Consider the following 27,322-nt stretch of genomic DNA (forward strand, 5'->3'; position numbering starts at 1 on the left):
TTATACTCCACTATAGCCCATATGGATAAGACAAAAAAAAAAGGCAATATAGTGGCTAAATGACTTTCCAACAGGGGAATTAAATAAAATCAATCTTTTGTATACAAATAAAACCAGTCAGTCCACAGAGAGAGTAAACGTAAGTCAGAGAGACAAAGAGAGCATATACAAGTCTGAGAAACACGTCTCGCAATATAAGCTCTCACCTAATCCTATCCCCATGAATTCCTCTCCACCAGGTAAGTAATTCTTCATACTTCCATCTCTATCACGTACAGCTCCGGAAATGTAGCGAGTTTTAACACCTGTTCCAATTAGCTGTGCAAGTTCAAGTTGGCTGATGCATTTCAGGATCTATGACAAAAATAGAAAACATGTTAACTTTATTCAGCCCCCTGAGCAATTCTCTTATTACTGATTTTTTTAAAAAAGAAGTGTTGTCAGGTAACAGGTTTTATGTTGGGAAATATTTTTTAAAGGGGCAGTAAAAACCTTTTACATTTCTGTTGTGTTGCTATAGTATATCTAATCAAAGTCTTACGCCTAGATTACGAGTTTTGTCGGTAAGGCTGTGCGGTGCTAATGCAGTGTTTTCCCTCACCGCTAACCACAGACAACGCTGGTATTACGGGTTTTTAGAAACCCGGCGTTAGCCGCAAAAAAGTGAGCGTAGAGCAAAATTTAGCTCCACATCTCACCTCAATACCAGCGCTGCTTATGTTAGCAGTAAGCAGGTAAAATGTACTCGTGCACGATTTCCCCATAGAAATCAATGGGGAGAGCCGGCTGAAAAAAAACCTAACACCTTAAAAAAAGCAGCGTAAAGCTCCTAACGCAGCCCCATTGATTCCTATGGGGAAACACATTTAATGTCTACACCTAACACCCTAACATGAACCCAGAGTCTAAACACCCCTAATATTACACTTATTAACCCCTAATCTGCCGCCCCCGACATCGCCGCCACCTGCATAACATTATTAACCCCTAATCTGCCGCTCCGGATACAGCCGCCACCTACATTATAGTTATGAACCCCTAATCTGCTGCCCCCAACATCGCCGAACCCTACAGTATATTTATTAACCCCTAATCTGCCACCCCCAATGTAGCTGCAACCTACCGTACACTTATTAACCCCTAATCTGCCGCCCACAAAGTCGCCGCCACTATATTAAAGTTATTAACCCCTAAACCTAAGTCTAACCCTAACACCCCCCTAACTTAAATATAATTTTAATAAATCTAAATAAAATTACTAACATTAATTAAATTATTCCTATTTAAAACTAAATACTGTACTTACCTATAAAATAAACCCTAAGCTAGCTACAATATAACTAATAGTTACATTGTAGCTAGCTTAGGATTTATTTTTATTTTACAGGCAACTTTGTATTTATTTTAACTAGGTAGAATAGTTATAAAATAGTTATTAACTATTTAATAACTAAATACAAAATTTACCTGTAAAATAAATCCTAACCTCCGTTACAATTACATCTAATCCCCCTAATAAAATAAAAAAGCCCCCCAAAATAATAAAAAGCTCTACCCTATACTAAATTACAAATAGCCCTTAAAAGGGCCTTTTGCGGGGCATTGCCCCAAAGTAATCAGCTCTATTACCTGTAAAAAAAAAAAGTACAATACCCCCCCAACATTAAAACCCACCACCGACACACCCAACCCTACTCGAAAACCCACCCAATCCCCCCTTAATAAAACCTAATACTAACCCCTTGAAGATCACCCTACCTTGAGAAGTCTTCACCCAGCCGGGCCGGAGTCCTCAACGAAACCGGGCGAAGTGGTCCTCCAGACAGGCAGAAGTCTTCATCGAAGCCGTCAAGAAGAGGTCCTCCAGACGGGCAGAAGTCTTCATCCAGGCGGCATCTTCTTCATACATCCGACGCGGAGCATCCTCTTCCAACTTAGTCCAACTGAAGAATGAAGGTTCCTTTAAATGACGTCATCCAAGATGGTGTCCCTTCAATTCCGATTGGCTGATAGAATTCTATCAGCCAATAGGAATTAAGGTAGAAAAAATCCTATTGGCTGATGCAATCAGCCAAATAGATTCAGCTCGCATTCTATTAGCTGATCCAATCAGCCAATAGAATGCCAGCTCAATCCTATTGGCCGATTGGCTGATGGAATGCTATCTGCCAATCGGAATTGAAGGTATGCCATCTTGGATGACGTCATTTAGAGGAACCTTCAATCTTCAGTTGGACTTCGTTGGAAGAGGATGCTCCGCGTCGGATGTCTTGAAGATGGAGCTGCTCCGCGCCGGATGGATGAAGATAGAACATGCCGCCTGGATGAAGACTTCTGCCCGTCTGGAGGACCTCTTCTGGCAGGCTTCGATGAAGACTTCTGCCTGTCTGGAGGACCACTTCGCCCGGCTTCGTTGAGGACTTCGGCCCGGCTGGGTGAAGACTTCTCAAGGTAGGGTGATCTTCAAGGGGTTAGTGTTAGGTTTTATTAAGGGGGGATTGGGTGGGTTTTAGAGTAGGGTTGGGTGTGTGGGTGGTGGGTTTTAATGTGGGGGGGTATTGTACTTTTTTTTTTTACAGGTAATAGAGCTGATTACTTTGGGACAATGCCCCGCAAAAGGCCCTTTTAAGGGCTATTTGTAATTTAGTATAGGGTAGGGCTTTTTATTATTTTGGGGGGCTTTTTTATTTTATTAGGGGGATTAGATTAGGTGTAATTAGTTTAAAAAACTTGTAATTATTTTATTATTTTCTGTAATTTAGTGTTTATTTTTTTTCGTACTTTAGATAATTTTTTTAAATTGTATTTAATTGTATTTAGTTTAGATAATTAATTTAATTATAGTGTAGTGTTAGGTGTAATTGTAACTTAGGTTAGGATTTATTTTACAGGTAAATTTGTATTATTTATTTTAGCTAGGTAGTTATTAAATAGTTAATAACTATTTAATAACTATTGTACCTAGTTAAAATAAATACAAAGTTGCCTGTAAAATAAAAATAAACCCTAAGCTAGCTACAATGTAACTATTAGTTAAATTGTAGCTATCTTAGGGTTTATTTTACAGGTAAGTATTTAGTTTTAAATAGGAATTATTTAATTAATGTTAGTTATTTTATTTAGATTTATTTAAATTATATTTAAGTTAGGGGGTATTAGGGTTAGGCTTAGGGGTTAATACATTTAATACAGTTGCAGCGACGTTGGGGGTGGCAGATTAGTGGTTAATAAATGTAGGTAGGTGTCAGCGATGTTAGGGACGGCAGATTAGGGATTAATAAAATTTAAGTAGTGTTTGTGATGCGGGAGGGTGGCGGTTTAGGGGTTAATAGGTAGTTTATGGGTGTTAGTGTACTTTTTTAGCACTTTAGTTAAGAGTTTTCTGCTACGGCGTTAGCCCATAAAATTCTTAACTACTGACTTTTAAATGCGGTACCAGTCTTGACAGGAGAGGCTGTACCGCTCACTTTTTTGAAGACTCGTAATACCGGCGTTAGGCAATTCCCATTGAAAATATAGGATACACAATTTACATAAGTGGATTTGTGGTATTAAAGAGTCTGGCCAAAAAAGTGAGCGGTACACCTGTACCTGCAAGACTCGTAATACCAGCGTTAGGAAAAAAGCAGCGTTGGGACCTCTCAACGCTGCTTTTTAAGGCTAACGCAAGACTCGTAATCTCGCCGTTAATGTTTTTAAAAACAGAATTTATGTTTACCTGATAAATTACTTTCTCCAACGGTGTGTCCGGTCCACGGCGTCATCCTTACTTGTGGGATATTCTCTTCCCCAACAGGAAATGGCAAAGAGCCCAGCAAAGCTGGTCACATGATCCCTCCTAGGCTCCGCCTACCCCAGTCATTCGACCGACGTTAAGGAGGAATATTTGCATAGGAGAAACCATATGGTACCGTGGTGACTGTAGTTAAAGAAAATAAAATATCAGACCTGATTAAAAAAACCAGGGCGGGCCGTGGACCGGACACACCGTTGGAGAAAGTAATTTATCAGGTAAACATAAATTCTGTTTTCTCCAACATTGGTGTGTCCGGTCCACGGCGTCATCCTTACTTGTGGGAACCAATACCAAAGCTTTAGGACACGGATGAAGGGAGGGAGCAAATCAGGTCACCTAAATGGAAGGCACCACGGCTTGCAAAACCTTTCTCCCAAAAATAGCCTCAGAAGAAGCAAAAGTATCAAACTTGTAAAATTTGGTAAAAGTGTGCAGTGAAGACCAAGTCGCTGCCCTACATATCTGATCAACAGAAGCCTCGTTCTTGAAGGCCCATGTGGAAGCCACAGCCCTAGTGGAATGAGCTGTGATTCTTTCGGGAGGCTGCCGTCCGGCAGTCTCGTAAGCCAATCTGATGATGCTTTTAATCCAAAAAGAGAGAGAGGTAGAAGTTGCTTTTTGACCTCTCCTTTTACCGGAATAAACAACAAACAAGGAAGATGTTTGTCTAAAATCCTTTGTAGCATCTAAATAGAATTTTAGAGCGCGAACAACATCCAAATTGTGCAACAAACGTTCCTTCTTTGAAACTGGTTTCGGACACAGAGAAGGTACGATAATCTCCTGGTTAATGTTTTTGTTAGAAACAACTTTCGGAAGAAAACCAGGTTTAGTACGCAAAACCACCTTATCTGCATGGAACACCAGATAAGGAGGAGAACACTGCAGAGCAGATAATTCTGAAACTCTTCTAGCAGAAGAAATTGCAACCAAAAACAAAACTTTCCAAGATAATAATTTAATATCAACGGAATGCAGGGGTTCAAACGGAACCCCCTGAAGAACTGAAAGAACTAAATTGAGACTCCAAGGAGGAGTCAAAGGTTTGTAAACAGGCTTGATTCTAACCAGAGCCTGAACAAAGGCTTGAATATCTGGCACAGCTGCCAGCTTTTTGTGAAGTAACACCGACAAGGCGGAAATCTGTCCCTTCAGGGAACTTGCAGATAATCCTTTTTCCAATCCTTCTTGAAGGAAGGATAGAATCCTAGGAATCTTAACCTTGTCCCAAGGGAATCCTTTAGATTCACACCAACAGATATATTTTTTCCAAATCTTGTGGTAAATCTTTCTAGTTACAGGCTTTCTGGCCTGAACAAGAGTATCGATAACAGAATCTGAGAATCCTCGCTTCGATAAAATCAAGCGTTCAATCTCCAAGCAGTCAGCTGGAGTGAAACCAGATTCGGATGTTCGAACGGACCCTGAACAAGAAGGTCTCGTCTCAAAGGTAGCTTCCAAGGTGGAGCCGATGACATATTCACCAGATCTGCATACCAAGTCCTGCGTGGCCACGCAGGAGCTATCAAGATCACCGACGCCCTCTCCTGATTGATCCTGGCTACCAGCCTGGGGATGAGAGGAAACGGCGGGAACACATAAGCTAGTTTGAAGGTCCAAGGTGCTACTAGTGCATCCACTAGAGCCGCCTTGGGATCCCTGGATCTGGACCCGTAGCAAGGAACTTTGAAGTTCTGACGAGAGGCCATTAGATCCATGTCTGGAATGCCCCACAGCTGAGTGACTTGGGCAAAGATTTCCGGATGGAGTTCCCACTCCCCCGGATGCAATGTCTGACGACTCAGAAAATCCGCTTCCCAATTTTCCACTCCTGGGATGTGGATAGCAGACAGGTGGCAGGAGTGAGACTCCGCCCATAGAATGATTTTGGTCACTTCTTCCATCGCTAGGGAACTCCTTGTTCCCCCCTGATGGTTGATGTACGCAACAGTCGTCATGTTGTCTGATTGAAACCGTATGAACTTGGTCCTCGCTAGCTGAGGCCAAGCCTTGAGAGCATTGAATATCGCTCTCAGTTCCAGAATATTTATCGGTAGAAGAGATTCTTCCCGAGACCAAAGACCCTGAGCTTTCAGGGATCCCCAGACCGCGCCCCAGCCCATCAGACTGGCGTCGGTCGTGACAATGACCCACTCTGGTCTGCGGAATGTCATCCCTTGTGACAGGTTGTCCAGGGACAGCCACCAACGGAGTGAGTCTCTGGACCTCTGATTTACTTGTATCTTTGGAGACAAGTCTGTATAGTCCCCATTCCACTGACTGAGCATGCACAGTTGTAATGGTCTTAGATGAATGCGCGCAAAAGGAACTATGTCCATTGCCGCTACCATCAACCCGATCACTTCCATGCACTGAGCTATGGAAGGAAGAGGAACGGAATGAAGTATCCGACAAGAGTCTAGAAGTTTTGTTTTTCTGGCCTCTGTTAGAAAAATCCTCATTTCTAAGGAGTCTATAATTGTTCCCAAGAAGGGAACCCTTGTTGACGGGGATAGAGAACTCTTTTCCACGTTCACTTTCCAGCCGTGAGATCTGAGAAAGGCCAGGACGATGTCCGTGTGAGCCTTTGCTTGAGGAAGGGACGACGCTTGAATCAGAATGTCGTCCAGGTAAGGTACTACTGCAATGCCCCTTGGTCTTAGCACCGCTAGAAGGGACCCTAGTACCTTTGTGAAAATCCTTGGAGCAGTGGCTAATCCGAAAGGAAGCGCCACGAACTGGTAATGTTTGTCCAGGAATGCGAACCTTAGGAACCGATGATGTTCCTTGTGGATAGGAATATGTAGATACGCATCCTTTAAATCCACCGTGGTCATGAATTGACCTTCCTGGATGGAAGGAAGAATAGTTCGAATGGTTTCCATCTTGAACGATGGAACCTTGAGAAACTTGTTTAAGATCTTGAGATCTAAGATTGGTCTGAACGTTCCCTCTTTTTTGGGAACTATGAACAGATTGGAGTAGAACCCCATCCCTTGTTCTCTTAATGGAACAGGATGAATCACTCCCATTTTTAACAGGTCTTCTACACAATGTAAGAACGCCTGTCTTTTTATGTGGTCTGAAGACAACTGAGACCTGTGGAACCTCCCCCTTGGGGGAAGTCCCTTGAATTCCAGAAGATAACCCTGGGAGACTATTTCTAGCGCCCAAGGATCCAGAACATCTCTTGCCCAAGCCTGAGCGAAGAGAGAGAGTCTGCCCCCCACCAGATCCGGTCCCGGATCGGGGGCCAATATTTCATGCTGTCTTGGTAGCAGTGGCAGGTTTCTTGGCCTGCTTTCCCTTGTTCCAGCCTTGCATTGGTCTCCAAGCTGGCTTGGCTTGAGAAGTATTACCCTCTTGCTTAGAGGACGTAGCACTTTGGGCTGGTCCGTTTTTACGAAAGGGACGAAAATTAGGTCTATTTTTTGCCTTGAAAGGCCGATCCTGAGGAAGGGCGTGGCCCTTACCCCCAGTGATATCAGAGATAATCTCTTTCAAGTCAGGGCCAAACAGCGTTTTCCCCTTGAAAGGAATGTTTAGTAGCTTGTTCTTGGAAGACGCATCAGCCGACCAAGATTTCAACCAAAGCGCTCTGCGCGCCACAATAGCAAACCCAGAATTCTTAGCCGCTAACCTAGCCAATTGCAAAGTGGCGTCTAGGGTGAAAGAATTAGCCAATTTGAGAGCATTGATTCTGTCCATAATCTCCTCATAAGGAGGAGAATCACTATCGAGCGCCTTTATCAGTTCATCAAACCAGAAACATGCGGCTGTAGTGACAGGGACAATGCATGAAATTGGTTGTAGAAGGTAACCCTGCTGAACAAACATCTTTTTAAGCAAACCTTCTAATTTTTTATCCATAGGATCTTTGAAAGCACAACTATCCTCTATGGGTATAGTGGTGCGTTTGTTTAAAGTAGAAACCGCTCCCTCGACCTTGGGGACTGTCTGCCATAAGTCCTTTCTGGGGTCGATCATAGGAAACAATTTTTTAAATATGGGGGGAGGGACGAAAGGAATACCGGGCCTTTCCCATTCTTTATTAACAATGTCCGCTACCCGCTTGGGTATAGGAAAAGCTTCTGGGAGCCCCGGCACCTCTAGGAACTTGTCCATTTTACATAGTTTCTCTGGGATGACCAACTTTTCACAATCATCCAGAGTGGATAATACCTCCTTAAGCAAAATGCGGAGATGTTCCAACTTAAATTTAAATGCAATCACATCAGGTTCAGCCTGTTGAGAAATGTTCCCTGAATCAGTAATTTCTCCCTCAGACAAAACCTCCCTGGCCCCCTCAGATTGGGTTAGGGGCCCTTCAGAGATATTAATATCAGCGTCGTCATGCTCTTCAGTAACTAAAACAGAGCAGCCACGCTTACGCTGACAAGGGTTCATTTTGGCTAAAATGTTTTTGACAGAATTATCCATTACAGCCGTTAATTGTTGCATAGTAAGGAGTATTGGCGCGCTAGATGTACTAGGGGCCTCCTGAGTGGGCAAGACTCGTGTAGACGAAGGAGGGAATGATGCAGTACCATGCTTACTCCCCTCACTTGAGGAATCATCTTGGGCATCATTGTCATTATCACATAAATCACATTTATTTAAATGAATAGGAATTCTGGCTTCCCCACATTCAGAACACAGTCTATCTGGTAGTTCAGACATGTTAAACAGGCATAAACTTGATAAGAAAGTACAAAAAACGTTTTAAAATAAAACCGTTACTGTCACTTTAAATTTTAAACTGAACACACTTTATTACTGCAATTGCGAAAAAACATGAAGGAATTGTTCAAAATTCACCAAATTTTCACCACAGTGTCTTAAAGCCTTAAAAGTATTGCACACCAAATTTGGAAGCTTTAACCCTTAAAATAACGGAACCGGAGCCGTTTTAAAACTTTAACCCCTTTACAGTCCCTGGTATCTGCTTTGCTGAGACCCAACCAAACCCAAAGGGGAATACGATACCAAATGACGCCTTCAGAAAGTCTTTTCTAAGTATCAGAGCTCCTCTCACATGCGACTGCATGCCATGCCTCTCAAAAAACAAGTGCGCCACACCGGCGCGAAAATGAGGCTCTGCTTATGCTTTGGGAAAGCCCCTAAGAAATAAGGTGTCTAATACAGTGCCTGCCGATATTATTATATCAAAATACCCAGATAAAATGATTCCTCAAGGCTAAATATGTGTTAATAATGAATCGATTTAGCCCAGAAAAGTCTAAAGTCTTAATAAGCCCTTGTGAAGCCCTTATTTACAATCGTAATAAACATGGCTTACCGGATCCCATAGGGAAAATGACAGCTTCCAGCATTACATCGTCTTGTTAGAATGTGTCATACCTCAAGCAGCAAGAGACTGCACACTGTTCCCCCAACTGAAGTTAATTGCTCTCAACAGTCCTGTGTGGAACAGCCATGGATTTTAGTTACGGTTGCTAAAATCATTTTCCTCATACAAACAGAAATCTTCATCTCTTTTCTGTTTCTGAGTAAATAGTACATACCAGCACTATTTCAAAATAACAAACTCTTGATTGAATAATAAAAACTACAGTTAAACACTAAAAAACTCTAAGCCATCTCCGTGGAGATGTTGCCTGTACAACGGCAAAGAGAATGACTGGGGTAGGCGGAGCCTAGGAGGGATCATGTGACCAGCTTTGCTGGGCTCTTTGCCATTTCCTGTTGGGGAAGAGAATATCCCACAAGTAAGGATGACGCCGTGGACCGGACACACCTATGTTGGAGAAACAAACATCTTTTTACTGCAATTATTTTTAAATAGCCAAACTCCATGATTTAGACAGAGTATGTAATTTTAAGACACTTTTAAATTCACTTCTATTTTCAAATGTTCCTTGTACATGTGTACATATATTACACACCCACAAAACAATAACAATATACTTGTATCAATGTCCTATCTGCAGTTTAGTAGTAGGTGAAAACTAGTCTTGAAAAGGTTGTTGAGTTACAGTGTTTATCTATATATACATGGCTCCAGTAGGGCTTTGGCAACATTCAGCTCAAAATAGTTTTTGGTATTTGTAAGAGATACGTAAACACTGTATTTTGCGGAAAAGGAGGCCTGAAACTTCTGTAAAGACGTTTAGTGAGACTGAGTTACTATATTAATGGTATGGCGCATCCATCTTTAAAAACAGATCCAGGTGTGCCGATCATTTTATTTTTTATATTATATTGTAGGGAAGAAAAGCTATACATTGTTCACCAATTATTATGATTTTATAGATGTAGCTCTATTAAGAACTATATGAAGCGTAGCAAACTTTCTTTAGGTGTGTTAACAAATATCTTTCTTTATGACCATTGCCAAATGTATATAATCTTAATAATGAAATAGGCTATTAATAGGCTACTATATACTGCTGCTCTACTCACTTAGAAACTAAACCACACCAAAATATATAAAATATTAGAATCACTGAAACTTCAATGGATAAAATATACCTCATGCCATGAACTTCCAAGGTAATTTCCATCTGTGTGAGCCACTGTTATGAGGGTTTTGATGGTGTCTATGTTTTTCTGCTTCATTTCTGTAATGCTGGAGCTGGCTGTTAGCAATGAGAACCGTGCAAGAGCTTGGACATATGCATCTCTTTCAAGCTAAATCAAAACAAAAAGAACCAGTAATTAGAAAAAAATGTTAGTCCACATTAAACTAATTAAATTAGTTTTTTCCCCCAAACGTAGGCCTAGTTTACATTGGAGATGGTAATGTTTGGAACTTTTTTTCTTTACAGCAGTTGCCAAACGTTATCACCCCAATAGAAACTAGGCCTTAATTGGTTAAAGAGAGACACTGAATAACCTCACTTAACAAGGGACGCATAACAGGGAATTTTAAGAAATGGAATGCGAATAGAGTGTCAAGGACAGAAAGATAGGATTTTAACCGTATTACCTTTAATCCCTTCGCTACCGGGAATTACAGAGAAAAACTTGCCCAAAATACCATTTAGATTTTTGCAATCACTCTATTTAAACAGAAACAGAGCTTGTTATTTTATTTACCTATCAAAACTAAATATATATATATATATATATATATATATATATATATATATATATATATATATATATTTATTAGTGGACAACACAAGGTATTGATCTAGGCCCGTTTTGGTATATTTCATGCCACAGTTTTGCCGCAAAATGCAATCATATAAAAAAAAATTGTTAACTTTTTCAGAAACTTTGGGTTTTTCATTGAAATAATTTACACATGACTACTGACGTCATAAGACAAATGGTTGTAAAAGGTTCCCTGGGGTCCCTTTTGTCCAGAAATAGCAGACATACATGGCTTTGCATTTAGTTTTTGGCAATTAGAAGACTGCTAATTGCAACTGCACACCACACTTCTGAAATTTCCAGCAGTTAAGGGGTTAATTAGTTAGGTGGTAAGGGTAACATTATTTTAATGCAGGAATTACCCTCCCACCTGACACTTCCCACCTCCCTGATCCCCTCCAAACAGCTCTCTTCCCCCCACACTCCAGACCTTCATCGTAGGTACTGGCAGACAGTCTGCCAGTAGGAAGTTTTAGTGTTTTTTTTCTATTGATTTTCTGCAATGTAGGATCCCCCCTTACCTTAACACATCGCTGTTCCCACCAAAACAGCTCTCTAATCCTCCAACCCTCCCCATTGTGTCCACCATCCTAATTTATAATTTATTTTTTTTCTGTAGTGTAGCAGTATCTCCCACCTCCCTGTGATCTCTAGTGTAGGGTTCCCCTACCATGACTCTCCTTTTTTTCTGTAGTGTAGCTCCACTCCCACTCCCTCCCGCCATCTTTTTTTCTTGAGAAAAAAAAAAAATCATGTTTGCAGCAACACCACTGAAATAGTTTATTCCTATTACACACACTGGAACAAACAGGACAAAGGGCACTGACCTGCATGCCAAAAATGCTGGCTATGCGGATTGCACACCGTATTCCTTCTAAACATAGGTTGGCAACATCATTGTCATCACAGTCCTGAAGACCAATGCTATAGGCAGCTAGTAGTGGAGTCCAAATTAGCTATAAATGAGAAAAAAATATATAAATGAGAAAAAAATATATAAATTAATTCAGCTGGCACTTGATAAAATCTTTATTGGATAAATTAAATATAAAAAGGTGTTAAAGAGGCATTCTAGTGTAAAGATTAAAAACTCTATTATTAAAGGGACAGTAAACACCAAAAATAATATTGTTTAAAAAGATAAATAATACCTTTATTTACCATTCCCCAGTTTTGCATAATAAACACTTTTAATATACTTTTTACCTCTTTGATTATCTTGTATCTACGCCTCTGCAGACTGCCCCCTTTGACAGACTTGCATTTCAGGCAATCAGTGCTGACTCCTAAATAACTCCATGGGCGTGAGCACAATGTTATCAATATGGCACACATTAACTAACGCCCTCTAGCTGTCAAATGCATGCAGATAAGAGGTGGCCTTCAAAGACTTAAATTAGCATATGAGCCTACCTAGGTTTAGCTTTCAACTAAGAATACCAAGAGAACAAAGCAAATTTGATGGTAAAAGTAAATGGGAAAGTTGTTTAAACTTTTATGATTCAGATAGGGCATGACATTGTAATTTGCACTTTACTGTCCCCTTAAAGAGAATTTATCTTTTAAACGTGTTCAGCCCCTGCACAAGTTGAAGACACACATGCAGATGAAAGCAGCTTATAAGGAAGAAATGGCTAGTGAGTCACTCAAAAGTAGCATAAACATATATCTAGTAACCAGTACATTTCACCAGGCTTAACCATTTTGGAGAGGTTAATCAAAGAGTAAAAAGGGTAATTTGTTCTAAAAATAAAATTCTTTAACAAAAGCTTAGTAATGCCCATTTAACTTTTTTTGTTGCCCACACAAATATTTTCAATTTATGTGACTGATGTAAAAACAACCCTAGGTATGCAAAATAAATACGAATACATATAAGGTAGCAAAACACATTTAAATAGGAAAGCATCATTATAAAAGATTAACAGAATTATTAGGCCAAACTAAATGTTAGTTCTCAGTAAGTGTCCCTTTAAATACACTTACACATGAAAACATGATTTTCATTGTGGCTCAATAAAAAGCCAAATAACAATTCAATACTAAAGACTGAAATGCTAGCATGCTGGGAGATGAGGGCAGGATAACAAAGCCATGATCTAGGACTCACCTTAAACATGGGTCTCACATGATCCAGATGGGTTGCACTAGTAAATGGCGCTTTAGCATGACTTACAGCTTCCATAAGGGCTTTTGCTGTTTTAGCCATTTGTTCCATTTCCATGTTGTACAATAATCGTCTTTGCTTTTCAGTAGGAACACCTGAGGAAAAAAAATGATGGAATATTTACAAGATGAATTCAGAGGACTGAAGACTTTAAGGATACATTCAAATATTTTACTACCTTCTTAATGAAATAGGAGTCTCTACTTTTGAAAAAAAAAAAAGTTGTGAATAAATAAAAAAGTAACAAACACAAGCAAATATTATTGTGGCAAATATCTTGCTCTAATAAACATTAAACAACTTAAAAATAAGTTAAAGGAAGTTCTGATATTTAAAACAGATTGGTAAACGGAATAAAAACTATGGGCCTGATGATCTTAAGTTTGCAAGCAAAAACGTGAAAAAACATTTAGCCTCACAGGGACAGTTTTTGTGCAATTTTTTTAAAAAAAAATTATGCTAACCTGATAATTTTCTTTTCTTCTGACGGGAAGAGTCCACAGCTGCATTCATTACTTTTGGGAAATAAAGAACCTGGCCACCAGGAGGAGGAAAACACACCCCAGCCAAAGGCTTAAATACCTCCCCCACTCCACTCATCCCCCAATCATTCTGCCAAGGGAACAAGGAACAGTAGAAGAAATATCAGGGTGAAAAAAGGTGATGATAGTTAGTGGCGCCAAAGGCTGACTGTTTAAGAGAACAATTTTAAGTGTATTTAATAAGTTGTATATAACTATAAAAATGCAGAAGCTAAATTTATTGTGGCAACCAAAAGAAACCGATAATATTAGTGGTTATCTTATTGGAGGTTCACACAATATCCCAATTAGTACGACAAAGATATATTCAAATGTAAAAGATTTGAATTCATTAAATATGAATAAACACAATTAAAATATGAATGAAAACAATTAAAAATTCCTAAAAGAAACAGATCAAAATATCTGGACACATAAAAAAAACTGTGACACCGGTGTCTCAATACGGAGCCTACATATCATATTACAGGCTTGATGTTTAACCAATAATCACTGCCTGACTCTGCTGTGCAGGTTCTAGAGTCAAAAAGCGGCTAGTAGCGGCTAGCAATAACAGGATACATACAAATGATACAAATAATATCGCTGTCTATTCAATACTCAATAAAGACAATAATAATATTTGTGGTGTGATACTGTTGAAGGGAGGACACTAGAGTTGAAGTCCACAACCTCGTTACTCAGTAAGATTCAAACGTCAACAGATTAATCCCTTAGTAGGAGTTGAGATTCATATAAGAACAGATGGACACAGAGATGCATATAGTGCAGGGTTATACGTGTATTCCCAATGGGATCAGAGTTCTCATATTGTGAATAAGTGGATACAAAGTTATTTATTACTCACAGTGGTTAAAAAGTTCTTTTGTCTCCGAAGTCGATAGTAGTGTTACAACAGACACTTTTACACTGTCAGATCGAGCGTATTGCATTTACTCACTTGTTCTTCGGCGTCCTCGCCTGAATGACTCACTTGCTATGTGAGAGCTGCCGGAATCTTAGATCCAATCAGTGACAGATGGTGGAAATGCGCGCACTTATTGTATGCTAGCTCCCAGTGAAGCTCAGAACTGGAACCGAAACAAAGAAAAAATAAAACGGAGACATTAAGGAGATTGGCTTCATCCCCAAACGTCATCCAATTTGCCATCCAGCATCTAAAGCCTCGGATCCCTCGGCCTGCTCAGACTGAGATCCTCCAACATTGCCAAAACATGTCTTAAAAGAACATGAAGACGTGCCAGCCTATAACGGAAAGCAAAATCATCCCCCGCCAGACCTTCAAAGGACCCTGACCCAGAGGATGGGGCCCCTGAAGCCTCAGAGGCCAACACTTCCCCAGAAGGCCGAACTGAATAAGGCGATCGCATGCCCGATGGACCCTAGTTAACAAAGCATCTTAGAAACATTTCATTTGGGAGATATGAGTCAACGCCAAAGAAATGGCCATGCGGAACTGTGCAGGAACCTCTGGAGGAAACAAGCCACCCTCCGGAGGAGTAAAGGCCATAGGGACACCTGCTTGCGTAGTCGAGAAAGGATCTGAGGCACGCGCCTCACAGACATGGAAACCTCGGAGGCGGATGGCTCAACGCACTCTAAGCTCCCTGATTCGGGAGAAGAGAGTACTCTAGAACGGCAATCGAAACATAACTGATGGGCACTGATTACACGGGCCATTTCATATTGATCACAAGACACATTCTCCGTATCGGAGACATCCGTGTCTAACATAGCAGAATCCTCCATAATTTTAGGATTACAAAAACTGGCACCCTTTTTACACTCCCAATGGCTGGGGCACCCCCCACATCCTGTGAACCAGACAACTCACGAGCCAGACTCTCTCTGTCGCACACAGTCAGCATATGGGAGTGAGAAACAACGTAACCGCACCAGTCACTAAAAGGGCGCGCAATCTTGAGAGATTGCGTCACTGATATAAGGCCGTTATGTTCCGAAAGGCCGAGAGCCTAGGTATAGCTACACATTAGCAGATAGAACCACATAAACATGATTAAAGTCCCCCCTGTTCAATAACCCCCCTCAGGAGATATTAACCCATGATTCCTCATTAAGATAAAAAGAGTCCCACTGGGACCCTACCTTGTTCCGTTAACATTACATTCACATATCAAAATAAAATGAAACGATCTTACCAGAATCTACGCCATGAAAGAGGAAAAGGGCCCTTCAAGTGTGACAGATAGTAGCCTCGCTTCTGACATGGACTAGAGTGATGAAAGGTAGGCAGTGAAACTCGTCAACGCTGATTAACAAGGAGTTGTTAATATGAGTCGGGATGGGTTCGCAGGAAAACTCTCCCTGCATCTCCGGACTCTAACTTTCATCCATGCTCTCACTGAGAGGCTGACAGTAACTTTGGTGGGTGGACCTAAATTTAATTGATCTTCTGGCACCTTTTATACCCTAATATTTCTCCTCTATAAGCTTGGGTATTGATTTCTCAAAAATAATTAATGCAGCTGTGCACTCTCTCCCCGTTTTAAGAAGAAAAACTTAAAATTATGCTTACCTGATAATTTTCTTTTTTTCTGAACGGGGAGAGTCCACAGCTCCCCGCCTGTTTTTTCTGTGGGCAGCCTTACATTCTTTTTTTATTCGTTCTTCTGGCACCTTTTTTTCACCCTGATATTTCTCTTACTGTTCCTTGTTCCCTCGGCAGAATGACTGGGGGATGAGGGGAGTGGGGAAGGTATTTAAGGCTTTGGCTGGGGTGTCTTTGTCTCCTCCTGGTGCCAGGTTCTTTATTCCCAAAAGTAATGAATGAAGCAGTGGACTCTCCTCCCCACTATGGAAATTAAATTATCAGGTAAGCATAATTTATGTTATCGTCTCCAATTTCCTTTTTTTTTTGTTGGGGTATCTTATTCCAGTTCTGAGCTTTGAAGGAATTAAGTCTCTGATTGGCGTGTCCTGTTAGTGTACCCATTCTTCTTGGGTGTCCACCTGCGGGTGCTGCCTTCTTTCTCTTTGATCCTGTAGGATGTGTTTTATTTCTTTTGGAAGCTCATGTCTGTTATAATTTTTCTGTTGGGAAACATTTCTTCTCTGGAATTTGATACTAACCTGAATCCCATCCTGTAACCCTGGGCAACAACCTCCAGAACCCAAGGGTCCTGAACGTCATGCAACTAGACTTTGGAGAAGAGAGACAATCTGCCCCCTAACTAGGTCCGGAGACTGGTCGAGGGCCGCCCCTTCATGACGATTTTGTCTTGGTGTGCTTCTTGTTCTGCTTGGACTTGTTCCAAGACTGAGCTTGCCTGGTCTCCAGGCACTTTGGGTAACACATATTCCATTGACTTTATGTCTGACAGCAGTTTACAATGGACTGATTATTGTTTGCTATTCCCTGGTGCACCAGATGTTTCACGGCCAGTGTGATTTACACATACTATTCTGGGATTCTCTGTATGAATGTGATTTGTGTGTTTGTTTTATTCATTAAAGTGTACCTTTTGCAATTTTGACATATCGAATCTCTTGTGTATTTTTTACTGATACAGTTGTGCTGGATTTGCCTAGACTTTTGGAAATTCCTCATTGTGGAGTTTCTACTTCCTTTTCTATGTTGCTTTATATGTACTTTTTCTAGGTAGCACCTGTGCTTAATTGATTATATTAATTAGTGTGCAACTCTCCCCCCTGTTTTTCTAGACTTCCAAGTTCCCTTGGCTGCTGGCGCTGGGCCTTGTCCGCACAAAAGGGACGAAAAGTAGATGCTTTAGGTTTAGCCTTCTTATCCTGTGGTAGGAAAGCTCCCTTGCCTTATTTTCATGCTTGACCTGTAAATGAACCTAATAAATATTATTAAAAAAAACTAAAAACAAACAAAGAATCTTTCCTTGAAAAGGCAGAGATAACAGCCTCGACTTAGAGGTCATGTCCACAGACCAAGACTTTAGCCACAGAGCCCTGCAAGTTAAAACAGAGAATCCCAAAACCTTTGCCTTCAGGTGAATAATTTGCATATTGGCGATCCAAATGAAAGAATTCCTCCATAGCTTGCACTTTTATTATGGACTAGATAAACGTAATAAAAAGACACCTTTATACCTCCAATGGCCGGGGCACTCAACACCTCCTTTGACCCGGACTACAGAAACCGCTTTGTCTCCTGCACCGCTGATCAACAGAGGAAGTGGAGTACACGCAAATAATCCCGGAAGTCAACCTGAAAGTTCCACCATTGCCAGAACCTCATCTCGCACATAATGCAGCAATCACACAATAAACAATATCATGTATAACCCCCCCCCGTTCAATAAACCCCTTACCAGGAATATTAACCCTTGAATCCATAAGATAAAAGGCGCCACACTGTGACCCTGTCTTCTGTGTTATTATTATGCATAAAAAAATGAAACGATCTTACCAGAATCTATGCCGTGGAACAGGAACACGGCCCTTCAAGGGTGACAGGTAGAAGCAACGCTTCTGACATGGACTTGAGTGCAGAAAGCAGGCAGCGAAACTCGTCAAACGCTGATTGCTTGTGGAGCTGTTAATATGAGTCGGGATGGTTTCACAGAAAGACTCTCCCTGCATCTCCGGACTCTAACTTTCATCCATGCTCTCACAGATAGGCTGACAGGACTACTTAAAATTCCAGTCCCATTTCAAAGAGTACTACCCTCCATAAGAGACTACTACGAATCTTCGGCACTTCTCTGCCATCCTCCTGTGACGAAAGGCAAAGGATGACTGGGGGATTAGGGGAGTGGGGGAGGTATTTAAGCCTTTGGCTGGGGTGTCTTTGCCTCCTCCTGGTGGCCAGGTTCTTTATTCCCAAAAGTAATGAATGAAGCCGTGGACTCTCCTCCTCTTTAGATGGAAAAGGAGATTAACTGCATCCCCACACGTCTAACCCAGCTTGCCGTCTGGAACAGAAGACCGCGGATCCCCCAACCTATTAGTACTGTGATCCTCCGGCACCATCAAAACATGATGCAGCAGGACACGAAGGCGCGCCAGTCTATAACGAATAGCAAGACTTACTTCCGCCGGGGCAAGTGAAGACCACGGCCCCGAAGGTTAGACCCCTGAAGCTTCAGAGGAAACCGCTTCCCCAGATGGCAGACCTGACCCAGACAATCCCACGCCCGACTAGCCCTGGTTAGCAGAACACGGACAGTATCTTAGAAACACCTCCCCTCTGGAAGATGTAAATGCGCCAACGCCATAGATATGGCCATGCGGAACCGTGCCGTAACCTCTGGAGGAAACAAGTCACCTTCCGGAAAAGGGGTAACGGCATTAGGGACACCTGCTTGCGTAGCCAAGGAAGGTTCTAGGGGACGCACCTCACGGGATATGAGATCCCCAGGGGCAGATGGCTCGGCGGACTCTAAGTTCCCTGTTCCGGGAGAAGACAGCACTCTAAAGCGGCATTCGGAACATAACTGATGGGCATGGATTACCCTAAATAACTATGGATAGAAAAAAAATAAAAATGGCACCTTACACCTCTCCCAATGGCTGGGGCACTCACCACCTCCTATGACCCAAACAACTAGCGAACAGATTCTCGCCGTCGCCACACGGTCAGGAATATGGAAATGGAGAACAGAACGTGACCACGCCTAGTCACAAGGTACACTGTGTAGGCCTGAAAAAAAAAAGCGCCAAGGCCACCAGGGCCGGGCAGCCTGACAAAAAGGCTGTTATGTTCCGATATAGCCACAAGCCCAATTTACACTACACATTAGCAGACAGATTCACAATACAAACATGATTAAAGCCCCCTCCGTTCAATAACCCCCTTCAGGAGATATTAACCCATGATTTCATAAGATAAAGTAGTCCCACTGAGACCCTGACGTCTTTGTTTACATTACATTCACATCATCAAATTTAAGTAAAATTAAACAATCTTACCAGAATCTACGCCGTGAAACAGGAACACGGCCCTTCAAGTGTGACAGATAGTAGCTTTGCTTCTGACATGGACTTGTGAAGAAAGCAGGCAGTGAAACTAAACGCTGATTGCTAAGGAGCTGTTAACATGAGTCGGGATGGTTGCTCAGAAAGACTCTCCCTGCATCTCCGGACTCTAACTTTCATCCATGCTCTCACTGAGAGGCTGACAGGATTACTTAAAACTCCAGTCCTATTTCAAAGAATACTACCCTCCATAAGAGACTATCTTAAATCTTCCGACACTTCTCTGCCAACCTCCTGTGACGAAAGGCAAAGAATGACTGGGGATGAGGTAAGTGGGGGAGGAATTTAAGCCTTTGGCTGGGGTGACTGTCTCCTCCTGGTGGCCAGTTTCAGTATTTCCCAAAAGAAATGAATGCAGCTGTGGGCTCTCCCCGTTTATGAAGAAAAGTACCTTCCAAAAAAGTAAATTTAAATCCAAATTGTGCATAAGTTCAAAAGGAGGATGTTCCAAAACCAAAGTTAAACTCCACAGGGGAGTTGAAGCTTTGATCACTGGCCTGATTCTGCTCAGAACCCTTAACAAAGGACTGAATGTCAGGTAATTAAGCAAACTTTATGTGTAACAGAACCGATAGAGACAAAATTTGACCCTTTAAAGAACTTGTTGCAATTCCCTTATCAAGACCATCCTGAAAAAACTGACAACTCCTTGGAATTCACACAGAATGCCAGGAACACCAAGAAAGATAAACCTTCAAAATCTTTCTAGTAACAGGTTTACGAGCTTGAATAAGTGTATCATAAACCTCTCTGAGCAATAATCAACCGTTCAATTTCCATGCAGTTAGGAAGATTGAAGGTTTCGTTAAAAAAAGAATGGATCCAAAGATAGATCAGACCTCAGAGGTAGACACCAAGGAGTCGCCATGGACATCCTCACCAGATCCACGTACCACATCCTAGGAGTCCACGCTGGAGCTATGAGAACACACTGAAAATTATCCTCTTTGAGGTGTGCTACAACTAGCATAAAAAGTACAATCAGAGGAAAGCGGTAAACGAGATCAACTGCCATGGATTGGTTCAAGGAATCTATCAAATCTTCTTTAACGTCTCTTGACCTCGAGCTATGCCTCGGAAGCTTGTGATTCAGTCGAGAAGTCACGTGATCAATGTCTGTCATACCCCGCCTAGTCATGACATGGTTGAACACCCCGAATGAAGAGTATGACGACTCAAATAATCCGCCTCCCAGTCCATTGCTGGGATATTTATGGTTGATATCACACTGATACCTTCTGCACAAAATAGACTGTGAGAAACCTCCGGTATGGCTAAGGAGCTCCTTGTTACCACCTGATGATTTATATACGCTACTGTCATCACATTGTCTAATTAGTATCTAATAAATGGGACTGAACATAGAATGGGCCAAGCTTGCAAAACATTGAAAATTGCTCTGAGCTCTAGAATATTGATGGGTAAGGAAGTCTCCTGAGGAGACCAAACCCTTTGGGTCCTTAGTGGTCCCTTACTGCGCCCCATGCCAACAGACTGCCATTTATAGTGATTATCTTGCGTGTTGGACGATGAAAACTCATGCCTATGGAAAATGTTTCACTTTACGCTGATCTGTTAAAAAGACTTTCGCCATCTCCGAGTCTATGAGTCTTGATTAAACCATGCCTGAACCAGACTTACTAAGTCTCATGCATTATTAGTTGTCATAAAATACAGATTACCATTAAGCAGATATGTACAATATACTTTACCCTTGTAGTATACTTGCAGTTGACCCAGTGCTATAACTAACAGAGCTAGGATATCTTTTGAGGAGTACATCATCTGGCCATCATGGAAGGAGGCTTGGGAACTTCCCAGCGGCACCAGATTTTCACTGAGAAGAATGTTGTGGCAGCTTCAAGTAGAACCCCACCTTCTCTTTTGGAAACTATCCACTGAGGGTATAAATAAATCTTCTAACACCTCTCTCTCCCTGCCCTTTGCGAGCAAAGAACTACTGGGAGGGGAAGGGAAGTAGGAAAACATAATTTATGCTTACCTGATAAATTTATTTCTCTTGTAGTGTATCCAGTCCACGGATCATCCATTACTTGTGGGATATTCTCCTTCCCAACAGGAAGTTGCAAGAGGATCACCCACAGCAGAGCTGCTATATAGCTCCTCCCCTCACTGCCATATCCAGTCATTCGACCGAAACAAGCGAGAAAGGAGAAACCATAGGGTGCAGTGGTGACTGTAGTTTAATTAAAATTTAGAACTGCCTGAAAAGGACAGGGCGGGCCGTGGACTGGATACACTACAAGAGAAATAAATTTATCAGGTAAGCATAAATTATGTTTTCTCTTGTTAAGTGTATCCAGTCCACGGATCATCCATTACTTGTGGGATACCAATACCAAAGCTAAAGTACACGGATGATGGGAGGGACAAGGCAGGAACTTAAACGGAAGGAACCACTGCCTGTAGAACCTTTCTCCCAAAAACAGCCTCCGAAGAAGCAAAAGTATCAAATTTGTAAAATTTGGAAAAAGGGAAGACCAAGTTGCAGCCTTGCAAATCTGTTCAACAGAGGCCTCATTTTTAAAGGCCCAGGTGGAAGCCACAGCTCTAGTAGAATGAGCTGTAATCCTTTCAGGAGGCTGCTGTCCAGCAGTCTCATAGGCTAAACGGATTATACTCCGAAGCCAAAAAGAAAGAGAGGTTGCCGAGGCCTTCTGACCTCTCCTCTGTCCAGAGTAAACAACAAACAGGTTAGATGTTTGGCAAAAATCTTTAGTAGCCTGTAAGTAAAACTTCAAGGCACGGACTACGTCTAGATTATGCAAAAGACGTTCCTTCTTTGAAGAAGGATTAGGACATAATGATGGAACAACAATCTCTTGATCTCTTGTCTCAGAGGCAGAGTCCATGGTGGAAAGGATGACATGTCCACTAGGTCTGCATACCAGGTCCTGCGTGGCCACGCAGGCGCTATCAATATCACCGATGCTCTTTCCTGTTTGATCTTGGCAATCAGACGAGGGAGCAGAGGAAACGGTGGAAACACATAAGCCAGGTTGAAGAACCAAGGCGCTGCTAGAGCATCTATCAGTGCCGCTTGGGTCCCTGGACCTGGATCCGTAACAAGGAAGCTTGGCGTTCTGGCGAGACGCCATGAGATCCAATTCTGGTTTGCCCCAACGGAGAACCAATTGAGCAAACACCTCCGGATGGAGTTCCCATTCCCCCGGATGAAAAGTCTGACGACTTAGAAAATCCGCCTCCCAGTTCTCTACACCTGGGATATGGATCGCTGACAGGTGGCAAGAGTGAGTCTCTGCCCAGCGAATTATCTTGGAGACTTCTGACATCGCTAGGGAACTTCTGGTTCCCCCTTGATGGTTGATGTAAGCCAGTGTCGTGATGTTGTCCGACTGAAATCTGATGAACCTCAGTGTTGCTAGCTGAGGCCAAGCCAGAAGAGCATTGAATATTGCTCTTAACTCCAGAATATTTATTGGGAGGAGTTTCTCCTCCTGAGTCCATGAACCCTGAGCCTTCAGGGAGTTCCAGACTGCACCCCAACCTAGAAGGCTGGCATCTGTTGTTACAATTGTCCAATCTGGTCTGCGAAAGGTCATACCCTTGGACAGATGGGCCCGAGATAACCACCAGAGAAGAGAATCTCTGGTTTCCTGATCCAGATTTAGTAGAGGGGACAAATCTGTGTAATCCCCATTCCACTGACTGAGCATGCATAATTGCACCGGCCTGAGATGCAGGCGCGCGAATGGCACTATGTCCATCGCCGCTACCATTAAGCCGATTACTTCCATGCACTGAGCCACCGTGGGGCGCGGAATGGAGTGAAGAACACGGCAAGCATTTAGAAGTTTTGATAACCTGGACTCCGTCAGGTAAATTTTCATTTCTACAGAATCTATTAGAGTCCCTAGGAAGGAAACCCTCGTGAGAGGAGATAGAGAACTCTTTTCTTCGTTCACTTTCCACCCATGCGAACTCAGGAATGCCAGAATTATCTCTGTATGAGATTTGGCATTTTGATTGCTTGACGCCTGTATCAGGATATCGTCCAGGTAAGGAGCCACCGCTATGCCTCGCGGTCTTAGGACCGCCAGAAGTGAGCCCAGAACCTTTGTAAAAATTCTTGGGGCTGTAGCCAACCCGAATTGAAGAGCTACAAATTGGTAATGCCTGTCAAGAAAGGCAAACCTCAGGAACTGATGATGATTCTTGGAAATCGGAATGTGAAGGTAGGCATCCTTTAAGTCCACTGTGGTCATGTACTGACCCTCTTGGATCATGGGTAAAATGGTTCGAATAGTTTCCATCTTGAATGACGGAACTCTGAGGAATTTGTTTAGGGTCTTTAAATCCAAAATTGGTCTGAAGGTTCCCTCTTTTTTGGGAACCACAAACAGATTTTAATAAAACCCCTGTCCTTGTTCCGTCCGCGGAACTGGATGGATCACTCCCATTACAAGGAGATCTTGTACGCAGCTTAGGAATGCCTCTTTCTTTATCTGGTTTGCAGATAATCTTGAAAGGTGAAATCTCCCTTGTGGAGGAGAAGCTTTGAAGTCCAGAAGATATCCCTGAGATATGATCTCCAACGTCCAGGGATCCTGAATATCTCTTGCCCACGCCTGGGCGAAGAGAGAGAGTCTGCCCCCTACTAGATCCGTTGTTGGATAGGGGGCCGCTCCTTCATGCTGTCTTAGAGGCAGCAGCAGGCTTTCTGGCCTGCTTGCCCTTGTTCCAGGACTGGTTAGGTTTCCAGGCCTGCTTGGATTGAGCAAAAGATCCCTCTTGTTTTGAAGCAGAGGAAGTTGATGCTGCACCTGCCTTGAAATTTCGAAAGGCACGAAAATTAGACTGTTTGGCCTTTGATTTGGCCCTGTCCTGAGGAAGGGTATGACCCTTACCTCCAGTAATGTCAGCAATAATTTCTTTCAAACCAGGCCCGAATAAGGTCTGCCCCTTGAAAGGAATGTTGAGTAATTTAGACTTTGAAGTCACATCAGCTGACCAGGATTTGAGCCATAGCGCCCTACGCGCCTGGATGGCGAATCCGGAATTCTTAGCCGTTAGTTTAGTCAAATGAACAATGGCATCAGAAACAAATGAGTTAGCTAGCTTAAGAGTTCTAAGCTTGTCAACAATTTCAGTCAATGGAGCTGTATGGATGGCCTCTTCCAGGGCCTCAAACCAGAATGCGGCCGCAGCAGTGACAGGCGCAATGCATGCAAGGGGCTGTAAAATAAAACCTTGTTGAATAAACATTTTCTTAAGGTAACCCTCTAATTTTTTATCCATTGGATCTGAAAAAGCACAACTGTCCTCAACCGGGATAGTGGTACGCTTTGCTAAAGTAGAAACTGCTCCCTCCACCTTAGGGACAGTCTGCCATAAGTCCCGTGTAGTGGCATCTATTTGAAACATTTTTCTAAATATAGGAGGTGGGGAAAAGGGCACACCGGGCCTATCCCATTCCTTACTAATAATTTCTGTAAGCCTTTTAGGTATTGGAAAATCATCAGTACTCACCGGCACTGCATAGTATTTATCCAGCCTACACAATTTCTCTGGCACTGCAATTGTGTCACAGTCATTCAGAGCAGCTAATACCTCCCCAAGCAATACACGGAGGTTCTCAAGCTTTAATTTAAAATTAGAAATCTCTGAATCAGGTCTCCCCGAATCAGAGACGTCACCCACAGACTGAAGCTCTCCGTCCTCAGGTTCTGCATATTGTGACGCAGTATCAGACATGGGTCTTACAGCATCTACGCGCTCTGTATCTCGTCCAACCCCAGAGCTATCGCGCTTGCCTCTCAATTCAGGCAATCTGGATAATACCTCTGACAGGGTATTATTCATGATTGCAGCCATGTCCTGCAAAGTAATCGCTATGGGCGTCCCTGATGTACTTGGCGCCATATTAGCGTGCGTCCCTTGAGCGGGAGGCGAAGGGTCCGACACGTGGGGAGAGTTAGTCGGCATAACTTCCCCCTCGACAGACCCCTCTGGTGACAATTCTTTTATAGATAAAGACTGATCTTTACTGTTTAAGGTGGAATCAATACATTTAGTATACATTCTCCTATGGGGCTCCACCATGGCTTTTAAACATAATGAACAAGTATCCTCTGTTTCAGACATGTTTGTACAGACTAGCAATGAGACTAGCAAGCTTGGAAAACACTTTAAAGCAAGTTAACAAGCAATATAAAAAAACGTTACTGTGCCTTTAAGAGAAACAAATTTTGACAAAATTTGAAATAACAGTGAAAAAAGGCAGTTACACTAACAAAATTTTTACAGTGTATGTAACAAGTCAGCAGAGCATTGCACCCACTTGCAAATGGATGATTAACCCCTTAATAACAAAAACAGAATAATAAATGACAAAAACGTTTTTTAAACACAGTCACAACAACTGCCACAGTCTACTGTGATTGTTCCCCTCCTCAAACACGACTTTGAAGCCTTTTGAGCCCTTCAGAGATGTCCTGTATCATGCAGAGGGAAGCTGAATGTCTCTGTCAGTATTTTTATCTGCACAGAAAAGCACTAAAATAGGCCCTTCCCACGCATATTGCAACAGTGGAAAGCTTCAGGAAACTGTCTCTAGGCAAAAATCAAACCAGCCATGTGGAAAAAAACTAGGCCCCAATAAGTTTTGTCACCAAACATATATAAAAACGATTAACATGCCAGCAAACGTTTTATATTACATTTTTATAAGAGTATGTATCTCTATTAATAAGCCTGATACCAGTCGCTATCACTGCATTTAAGGCTTAACTTACATTAATCCGGTATCAGCAGCATTTTTCTAGCAAATTCCATCCCTAGAAATATATTAACTACACATACTTTATTGCAGGAAAACCTGCACGCCATTCCCTCTCTGAAGTTACCTCACTCCTCAGAATATGTGAGAACAGCCATGGATCTTAGTTACTTCTGCTAAGATCATAGAAATCACAGGCAGATTCTTCTTCTAATGCTGCCTGAGATGAAACAGTACACTCCGGTACAATTTAAAAATAACAAACTTTTGATTGAAGTTAAAAAACTAACTATAATACACCATTTTCTTCTTACTACGTCCATCTTTGTTGAGAGTTGCAAGAGAATGACTGGATATGGCAGTGAGGGGAGGAGCTATATAGCAGCTCTGCTGTGGGTGATCCTCTTGAAACTTCCTGTTGGGAAGGAGAATATCCCACAAGTAATGGATGATCCGTGGACTGGATACACTTAACAAGAGAAAGATATATATATATATAAAGCTCTGGTAGGGTATCTTTGTCGCCTTCAGATGGACAGGTGATACTATCCAAAGAGTAAGGATTGTGGACTCTCACTACCATTAGAAAGAAAACAAACACTGTTAAATACCCTAAAGAAAAGGTTGTAAACAGTTCTTTTTTTCTGGTTTGAAGGCATTAAACTACAGATATAAAAAACAAAATTTATGCTTACCTGATAAATTTCTTTCTTTCCAGGGGTCCAGATTTATCCTCTGTGATAAATCTGAATGGTCTCCGTTCCATTGATGGAGCATGCAAAGCTGCAAAAGTCGAAGATGGAACCAAGCAAAAGGAATGATGTTCATGGAAGCAACCATCAGACAAATAACCTCCATGCATTGAGCCACTGATGGACGAAAAGCAGACTGTAGGGAAAGGCAAGAAGTTTGGATTTTCTGACGTCAGTCAGGAAAATATTCATGGACAGGGAATCTATGATTGCTCCTAG

The 27,322-nt window shown here is 42.1% G+C and overlaps 1 protein-coding gene across 1 annotated transcript in view; it reads right to left on the reverse strand.

Moving 5' to 3' along the window:
* Positions 1-27,322, reverse strand: part of ARFGEF2 (ADP ribosylation factor guanine nucleotide exchange factor 2) — a 471,542-nt gene that overhangs the window by 119,278 nt on the left and 324,942 nt on the right. The window contains exons 18-21 of the mRNA XM_053716931.1: positions 13,026-13,177; positions 11,743-11,871; positions 10,289-10,447; positions 207-354 (exon numbers count right to left, since the gene is read on the reverse strand). Of these exons, the coding sequence (XP_053572906.1) occupies positions 207-354; positions 10,289-10,447; positions 11,743-11,871; positions 13,026-13,177 (588 nt within the window). The remainder of the gene's footprint in view (positions 1-206; positions 355-10,288; positions 10,448-11,742; positions 11,872-13,025; positions 13,178-27,322) is intronic.

Source organism: Bombina bombina, chromosome 1 (assembly GCF_027579735.1).
Source record: "Bombina bombina isolate aBomBom1 chromosome 1, aBomBom1.pri, whole genome shotgun sequence".
NCBI lineage: Eukaryota > Metazoa > Chordata > Amphibia > Anura > Bombinatoridae > Bombina > Bombina bombina.